Source organism: Pan troglodytes, chromosome 4 (genome assembly GCF_028858775.2).
Source record: "Pan troglodytes isolate AG18354 chromosome 4, NHGRI_mPanTro3-v2.0_pri, whole genome shotgun sequence".
Lineage (NCBI taxonomy): Eukaryota > Metazoa > Chordata > Mammalia > Primates > Hominidae > Pan > Pan troglodytes.
Window position 1 is genome coordinate 124,391,056 of NC_072402.2, and position 9,193 is coordinate 124,400,248.

General features: G+C 42.6%; 2 protein-coding genes across 2 annotated transcripts; one reads left to right on the top strand and one right to left on the bottom strand.

The window, feature by feature from the left end:
- Positions 1-736: 736 nt before the first annotated feature.
- On the bottom strand, positions 737-1,943 carry LOC743238 (large ribosomal subunit protein P1-like). Its single transcript, XM_054685392.2, has 2 exons — positions 1,931-1,943; positions 737-1,088 (listed from the first exon to the last, which is right to left on the bottom strand). Exons 1-2 carry the CDS (start codon positions 1,941-1,943, stop codon positions 745-747), a joined length of 357 nt encoding a protein of 118 aa, XP_054541367.1. The 3' UTR covers positions 737-744.
- Positions 1,944-4,405: 2,462 nt separating this feature from the next.
- On the top strand, positions 4,406-8,981 carry SPMIP10 (sperm microtubule inner protein 10). The gene is made up of 3 exons (XM_001157647.6): positions 4,406-4,549; positions 5,269-5,377; positions 8,740-8,981. Exons 1-3 carry the CDS (start codon positions 4,464-4,466, stop codon positions 8,947-8,949), a joined length of 405 nt encoding a protein of 134 aa, XP_001157647.1. The 5' UTR covers positions 4,406-4,463; the 3' UTR covers positions 8,950-8,981.
- Positions 8,982-9,193: the final 212 nt, after the last annotated feature.

Genomic DNA, 9,193 nt, shown 5'->3' on the forward strand with positions numbered 1-9,193 from the left:
AAATCTTGAATGTTTTTTCATAAAATTGCTATAGCCAAGAAAAATATTTTTAAAAGGTAATTGGATATTGACCCTAAGACAATTTATGGGAGGTGATTTTAGAAATAGTACATTAAGAAAGGTAATTATTCTGAATACTTAAATGCCACATATTAATGTAAATATTGCCAATTTTTCTAGCAAAAGTTATGCCTTTTAAAGAGCGTTGATGCCTGAAGCTACTTTATCTTCATCAAGATTGTTTCTTCCCCACACCTTCCTGGTTTTTTAGCAATAGGTTTTTTTCTTTTCTTTTTTTTTTTTTTTTTTTTGAGACGGAGTTTTCACTTTTGTTGCCTAGGCTGGAGTGCAATGGCACCATCTCAGCTCACTGCAACCTCCGCCTCCCGAGTTCAAGCGATTCTCCTGCCTCAGCCTCCCAAGTGGCTGGGATTACAAGCACACGCCACCACACCCAGCTAATTTTTTTGTATTTTTAGTAGAGACAGGGTTTCACCATGTTGGCCAGGCTGGTCTCAAACTCCTGACCTCAGGTGATCCACCTGCCTCAGCCTCCCAAAGTGTTGGGATTACAGGCATGAGCTACCATGCCCAGCCAATAGTTGTTTCTTTAACATTTGGAAACCACTCAGATTTCTTGTGTTGCATCCTACTGCCATACAGAAAGCAGTGCTTCAATTTTTAAGGTTATTTATTTCTTTTTTTCAAAGTTTAGGTTTTTATTGAATATGCTATAAAAGAGGTTTAGTCAAAAAGACCAAAGCCCATGTCCTCATCAGATTCCTCGGATTCTTCTTTCTTTGCTTCCACTTTCTTCTCAACTGAAGCAGCAGCAGTGGAGGGGGTAGGATCTCCAGCTGCTGCAAGTCCACCAGCCCTTACATTGCAGATGGGGTTCCCGATGCTGACATTGGCTAGGGCCTTTGCAAACACGCCAGGCCAGAAAGGTTCAACATTTACACCAGCTGCTTTAATGAGGGCATTGATTTTATCATTATGCAGAATGAGGGCCGAGTAGATGTAGGCGAGCTCGGAGAGGGGAGGCCATGGCACGGGTGTGTGTGGGGCTGGTGCTGCTGGATGAGGTGCTAATCGCCAGATGAAGTGAGGCTCTCACCCCAATGTGGCCTTAGCTTCCTTGGAATGACCAAGCACCTTGGCAGCAGCTGAGGAAAGGGCAGTTTTTAAGGTTCTTTAAAAATTTATCGGCCCGGCATGGTGGCTCATACCTGTAATTCTAACACTGGGAGGCCGAGGCAGGCGGATTGCCTGAGCTCAGGAGTTCGAGACCAGCCTGGGCAACACGGTGAAACCCCGTCTATACTAAAATACAAAAAATCAGCTGGGCATGGCAGTGTGTGCCTGTGGTCCCAGCTACTCGAGAGCCTGAGGCAGGAGAATTGCTTGAACCCGGGAGGCGGAGGTTGCAGTGAACGAAGATCATGCCACTGCACTCCAGACTGGGCACAGAGCTAGACTCCGTCTCCAAAAATAAAATAAAAAATTATCTAAGATGACTCTGAACCTTTCTGGCTATCCAATTCAAGATGTGCAAACTGTTCTTAGGTATGTATTCTTTTAGTTTATGCTGTCATCAAACCAGCATATCTTGCAGTAATTCTTCCTGCTTAGCCTAATAATATTTTTTCTACTTGCCAGTGGGTTGGACTTACACTAATAACCGTCCACCTCTCTGCTATAGTAGTTTAAACATTTATCCTCACTAGTAACCTTTCTTTATTAAAATCAGTTTTCATAACCTAAAATATTCTGCAATATGACAAATCTTAGGGGATAAAATAGGCTGGATTGGTTTGAGTTTAAACAAATTGGATTTACACTCTTGAGGTGCATGTAATAGATGGTGAAACATAAATGGGACACGTATCAGTTGTGCAGTATATAGTGATGTTGAGCATTTTTTCATTACTTGACCTTTGCATGTGTTCTTTTGAGAAATGTCTACTAAGATCTTTTACCTTTTGAGACAGGGTCTCGCTGTGTTGCCTGGGCTGGGAGTGCAGTGGCACAGTCATGGTTCACTGCAGCCTCGACCTTCCAGGCTCAAGCAATCTTCCTGCCTGAGGATCCATCATGCTTAGCACCACACTGGTCTCAAACTCCTGGGCTCAAGCAATCCTCCTGCCTCAGCCTCCCGAAGTGCTGGTATTATAGCCATGAGCCACCACACCCAGTCATTTTACCCAGTTTTAAATCAGATTGGTCATTTTTCACTGTTCTTTATGTAGTCTGGTTTTTAACCCCTTGTCAGATATATATTTTGCAGATGTTTTGTCCCATTCTGTAGGTTGTCTCTTCACTCTTGTTTCCTTTGCTGTGCAAAAGCCTGTCAGTTTGATGTAATCCCATGTGTTTATTTTTGCTTTTGTTGGCCTGTTTTGCTGAGGTCTTATTTTAAAAATCCTTGGGCCAGGCAAAGTGGCTCACACCTGTAATCCCAGCACTTTGGGAGGCTTGAGTGGGTGAATCACATAAGCATAGGAGTTCAAGACTAGCCTGGGCAACATGGCAAAACCCCATCTCTATAAAAAATTTAAAAATTAGACTGGGCGCGGTGGCTCACGCCTGTAATTCCAGCACTTTGGGAGGCCAAGGCGGTCAGATCATGAGGTCAGGAGATCAAAACCATCCTGGCCCACATGGTGAAACGCTGTCTCTACTAAAAATACAAAAATTAGCTGGGCGTTGTGGCACATGCCTGTAATCCCAGCTACTCGGGAGGCTGAGGCAGGAGAATCGCTTGAACCAGGGAGTCAGAAGATGCAGTGAGCTGAGATCGCACCGCTGCACTCCAGCCTGGTAACAGAGCGAGACTCTGTCTCAAAAAAAAAAAAGAAAATTTTTAAAATTAGGCAGGCATGTTAGTGCACACCTGTGGTCCCAGCTATTGGGAGGCTGGGGTGGGAAGATCACCTGGGCCCACGATTGATTGAGGTTGAGGCTGCAGTGAGCCGTGATTGTGCCACTGCACTCAACCTTGAGTGACAGAGTGAGAACCTCCCTGTCTCAAAAAAAAAAAAAAAAAACCTTGCCCAGCCCAATGTTGTAGAGTATTTCTGTATATTTTCTAGTAGTTTTGTAGTTTCAAGTTACATTTAATCCTAATCCATTCTGAGTTGATTTTTGTGTGTGGTGAGAGGTAGGGGTCTAGTCTCATTCTTCTTCATGGGGATGTTCAATTTCCCCAGCACTGTTTATTGAAGAGACTGTCTTTTCCCTCGTGTGTGTTCTTGGCACCTTTGTTGAAAATCAGTTGACTGTAGGTGGCATGCGCAATATATAAAGAGGAAAACCAGCCATGGACCAATACAGAATGTTAATTTGAAGTGATTATTTTTTAATTACTGAATAATTGTTCAGTTCAACATATTTTCTAGTATGTGTCAAATTTGTGTCACAAACATCTTCATTTTTAATTGCTCATTATAAGAATGATGTTCTACTCAAAAAGGAATTTGTTTTATTTTGTTTTGTTTTGTCTTGTTTTTTGGAGACAAGGTATTGCTTTGTTGCCCTGACTGGAGAGCCGTAGTGCAATCACAGCTCACTGCAGCTTCGACCTCCTGGGTTCAAGTGATCCTCCTGCCTCAGCCTTTCAAATAGCTGGGACCACAAGTACATGTGACCACGCCCAGCTTATTTATTTATTTATTTATTTATTTATTTTTTGAGATGGAGTCTTGCTCTGTCACCCAGGCTGGAGTGGAGTGGCATCATCTCTGTTTGCCGCAACCTCTGCCCCCGGATTCAAGCAATTCTCCTGCCTCAGCCTCCCAAGTAGCTGGGATTACAGGCGCACACCACCATGCCTGGCTAATTTTTGTGTTTTTAGTAGAGAAGGTGTTTTACCATGTTGGCCAGGCTGGTCTTGAACTCCTGACCTCAAGTGATCCACCTGCCTCGGACTCCCAAAGTGCTGGGATTACAGGCATGAGCCACTACACTTGGCCAAATTTTTTTATTCTTTGTAGAGACCGAAATTTACTATGTCGCCCAGGCTGGTCTCAAATTCCTAGGCTCAAGTGATCCTCCTGCCACATCCTCCCAAAGTGCTAGGATTACAGGCACGAGCCACTGTGCCAGGCCAGAAGGGGGATTTTTTTTAAAGCCCTGAAAATAGCTCTGAGCTGGACACTTTTTTTTTTTTTTGATTTAGAGTCTCACTCTGTCACCCAGGTTGGAGTGCAGTGGCGCAATCTCGGCTCACTGCAACCTCTGCCTCCTGGGTTCAAGTGATTCTCCTGCCTTGGCCTCCTGAGTAGCTGGGATTACAGGCACCCACCACCACACCTGTGAGCTGGACACTCTTAACTGCTACTGTAACTGCTGAGAGTTACTATGAAGTTAGCAAAACATTGTTACATCAGAGCAGCGTTGTCATCATAATTAGACTAGTGAGTTAGTGAAGTTTTAGATGAGAATTCCATCCATTGCTGTCAGGAATGGCTTCAGGGAAAGATACTTGTCCTACTTTGCCTAAACTCACTAACAACTGCTCTGATGAGAGTCTCTATAAATCTGCTAATAAGTAAGGACTTATGGGGTTCTGGGGTTTTTTGTTTGCTTGTTTTGCAACCTGGGAGCCACATAGATACGGTCAATAACTTTGTGTTACCCTTTGGCATCTATATAGAAAGCTTTATGTTTCAGAGGGAAATATGTGTGCAGGGAAAGCAAGTCTGACCTGAGTGTAGAGCATACATAAATTCAGAAGCCAATATAGTTTCTGTTTTTTGTGGCTGGCCAGACATTTCCTTTAGGCAGTCAGTAGGCCTGAGGCAAATCTAGGTGCCTTGCCTTTTCCCTTAAAGTCAAGTTAAAATGGGCAGGGTGCAGTGGCTCACGGCTGTAATGTCAACAGTTTGAGAGGCCAAGGTGGGTGGTTCACTTGAGGTCAGGAATTTGAGACCAGCCTGACCAACATGGCAAAATCCCAGCTGGGCATGATAATGCACTCCATCTCATTAAAAAAAAAAAAAAAAAGTCAGATTAAAATGGACATTGTGGGCAAATTGTAAAGGACAGCATGCAGTTAGACTTACAGATACCTGGCCCTGACTTGATCTTGGTGATACGTGGGTACTTAAATGGTTATCTTTTAACTGAGTTTCAATGGCACAGCCGTCTGTCCTGCAACAGCAGGGGACCAAACATGAATGCACAACTGCCTCCAGTGCCTGGAATGATGCTAAAATGATTGTATTTGGCTCACAAGATATCTTTTCTTCTTGCTTTCCTAATCATCAGGTATGAAGAGATTCATTTGCCACGATTTTCATTAAAGCAAGGGATGATCCCAAGACGTTATGTTATGCCTTGGAAAGAAAACATGATATTCAGGAATGTGAATCTGAAGGTATTTCCCCATAAGCACACATAAGGAAAAAAAAAAACAAAACATTAAGCCAGATGCGGTGACTTGTGCCAATAATCCTAGCACTTTGGGAGACTGAGGCGGGTGGATCACTTGAGGTCAGGAGTTCGAGACCAGCCTAGCCAACTGGCGAAACCCCATCTCTACTAAAAATATGAAAATTAGCTGGGCATGGTGGCGGGCACTTGTAATTCCAGCTACTTGGGAGGCTGAGGCATGAGAATCTCTTGAACCCGAGAGGCAGAGGTTGCAGTGAGCCAAAACTGCGCCACTGCAATCTAGCCTGGGCAACAGAGCTAGACTCTGTCTCTAAATAAATAAATAAATTATATATATATATATATAATTTAGTATATCTGTGATAGACGTGCATAACTATACAAAAACTATTTTGATGTACTGTCACAAACTTGCAAACAAATGTTAAATAGTAATATCTGTTTAAATAACCTAATTATATACCGAAGAATTTCAGAAACTCTACATCATGCTATCTTGCAGTTGTTAAACTCATCATCAGAAGATGCCATTAATATTAAAGGTACACTACAAAGCGTATATTTTTTAGATTATACTGCATATTCAGATAGAGAGGCATGGGAATATTTTGGCTAGTTTACACATGATTTACCCATTCAATGCTCCTGTTCAGTCAGCAGTTTTATTTATTTATTCCTTTTTTTCTTTTTCGAGACAGGGTCTCGCTCTGTCGTCCAGGCTGGAGTGCAGTGGCGTGATCACAGCTCACTGCAGCCTTATCTGCTGAGCTCAATTGATCCTCCTGCCTCAGCCTCCCAAGTAGCTGGGATTACAGGTGCACATCACCACACCTTGCTAGCTTTTTGATTTTTAGTAGAGATGGGGTCTCACTATATCTTCCAGTTTGGTCTTGAACTCCTGAGCTCAAGCAATCCTACTGCCTCGGCCTTCCAAAATTCTAGGATTACAGGAGTTAGCCACCACACCGGGCCTACTTTATTTATTTATTTAGAGACAGGATCTCACTCTGTCACCCAGACAGGAGTGCAATGATGCAATCATGGCTCACTGCAGCTGCAGCAACCTCTTGGGCTCAGGTGATCCTCCCACCTCAGCCTCCTGAGCAGCTGGGACTACAGGCACATGCCACCATGCCCGGAGAGTTTTGGTATTTTTTGTAGAGATGGGATCTCTACTATGTGGTCCAGGCTGGTCTCCTGGGCCCAAGCGACTCTCCTGCCTCAGCCTCCCAAAGTGCTAGGATTACAGGCATGAACCACTGTACCCGGCTCCAGTCAGTAGTTTTATAACAGCAGGAAAACTACTATAGGTAAAATGCTGCAGCCACTGTAGAAGATAGTGAGACCATTCTTCAAAAAATTAAACATAGAATTACCATATGATTCAGCAATTCCACTTCTAGGTATATGCTCAAAATAATTGAAAGCAGGGATTCCAACAGGCTTGTTTTAAAACATTTTCTGGCTGGCGTGGTGGCTCATGCCTGTGATCCTAGCACTTTGGGAGGCGGAGGCGGGCAGATAACCTGAGTTCGGGAGTTCAAGACCAGCCTGGCCAACATGGTGAAACCCCATCTCTACTAAAAATACAAAAATTAGCCAGGCATGATGGCACATGCCTGTAATCCCAGCTACTTGGGAGGCTGAGGCAGGAGAATCGCTTGAATCCGGGAGACAGACTGCAGCAAGCCAGATCACGCCATTGCACTCCAGCCTGGGCAACAGAGCAAGACTCCATCTCAAACAAATAAATAAATAAATAAATATGTTTACTCAGACTTACTACAGTCTTAATATTAGTCTGCATTTCATGTAATTTAGTGGCATATCAAGGTCATTTTCAATGCCCTAAGTAGCTTCAGCATGGTGACAGTATTGACTTTTTCATTTATGAGAATTATAGGTTGTAAACTTTATAAGTTGAAATCAGTAAAGAAAAACTTTGTTTTGATTGCATCAAAACACTTATTCTTGACCTTACTTTTAGAGTATAATTCAGCATCATTTTTCAGAGCTATTTTACTTTTGCAATTTAGTTGACAGTGTTCCTACCAATGAAACTTAAATAAGTGAATTAAGTAAAGTGAATGTGCCCACACTGAGTAAATGCTAGTAAATGCTAACTTATGCTTTCCTTCCTTTTATTCTCACCATTTTTCCATTAGGAGTTAAAAACTGCATCTAACAACATTAAAAAATATAGCACACAGACTAGGTGCAGTGGCTTGTGCCTCTAATCTTAGCACGTTGGGAGGCTGAGACAGGGGGATAGTTTGAGGCCAGGAGTTTAAGACCAGCCAGAGCAACATAGCGAGATCCTGTCTATTAAAAAAAAAAAAATTATCCAGGCATTGTGGTGTGTGCTGTAGTCCCAGCTACTTGGGAGGCTAAGGCAGGAGGATTGCTTGAGCCTAGGAGTTCCAGGCTGCAGTGAGCTATGATTGCACCACTGCACTCCAGCCTGGGTGACAGACTGAGGCCCCGTCTGTGAAATATATATATATATATTTGAAACACAGCATACCAGAGTTGGGGCTGCATCCCAAGAACTGACCAGAATGCTATTTGGCAATACTGAAGAATCAGAAGTAGATGTGTATTTAAGTTAATAACTTCAAACAGTTGTTATTTATTTATTCAACAGTCATAACAGCATCATCAAACTTTAAACCTTTTTGATACTTCGTAGTTGGCAAAGCTTTTTCATTCACATATATTTTATTTGCTACTCAAAGAATCCTTTAATATTCCCATTTTATATTTGAAAAAGCTGAGTCTTCTGGGAGTAAATGACTTGAAAAGGTCACGTTAAGTAGTGAAGCTAAAGTTCAACAATCTGCCTCCAAATATATCACATTTATAGTCTGCATGACTCTTTCATGCAGGTCAGATCACACTGACCCACAAAGCATTGCTTTTAGAAAAGGGATGTTCCTCTGTTCAGCAGAGCTTCCTTCTCAACAAAGATAGTTAGAAAAACTATTGGGAAACTTCCACCTCTTTTGGAGAGGGGACGGGGTCTCACTCTGTTGCCCAGGCTGAAGTGCAGGGGTGTGATCATAGCTCACTGCAGCCTTGATTTCCCAGGATCAAGGGATTCTCTTGCCTCAGCCTCACAGACACGTGCCACAACACCCACCTAATTTTTTATTTTTTGTGTAGATGGGGTCTTGCTCTGTTGCCTAGGCTGGTCTCAAATTCCTGAGCTCAAGCAATCTTCCCGTCTTGGCCTCCCAAATTGCTGGGATTACAGGCATGAGCCATGGCTCCTGATGAAACTTCCCTCTTAATCTAACAAGAAAATGATGTTTGATGTGATACACAAAAGATTTTCTTTTCTCTTAGCAAGCAGAAGTGTGTGGGATCCATACTGGCCCTTTAGAAGACTCTCTGTTTTTGAATCACAGTGAAAGGCTTTGCCATGGGGAAGATCGTAAAGTTGTCTTCCAAAAAGGCCCACCAGAAATAAAAATTGCAGATATGCCTTTGCATTCGCCTCTCTCCAGATACCAAAGCACTGTGATTTCCCATGGCTTCAGGAGGCGACTAGTCTGATGAAAGAAGAATAAAATAATAAAGTGTTTCAATCTCTGCTCTCTTACTGTCTCTGATAAATGTTTAAGTTCGTTGTAAATTTGTATTTCACCTGCAAGTTCAATTTGTTTAAAGGTCTTAAGTCAGTTGTATAATTTATAGATTATACAACCTTTAGCAAGGAAACAGACTCTGAGATAATCTGAGATGAAGTGGAGGAAGAAGGAAAACTGCCTTGCTGACACTCATTTCACACTAACTACAT

Excerpts from the sequence above, each read along its gene's own strand:
- SPMIP10 (XM_001157647.6), top strand. The coding sequence starts at position 4,464 with ATGGCTTCAGGGAAAGATACTTGTCCTACTTTGCCTAAACTCACTAAC. Across the intron at positions 4,550-5,268 it reads CTCTATAAATCTGCTAATAA|GTATGAAGAGATTCATTTGC; the intron begins GTAAGGACTTAT and ends CCTAATCATCAG. Across the intron at positions 5,378-8,739 it reads TCAGGAATGTGAATCTGAAG|CAAGCAGAAGTGTGTGGGAT; the intron begins GTATTTCCCCAT and ends CTTTTCTCTTAG.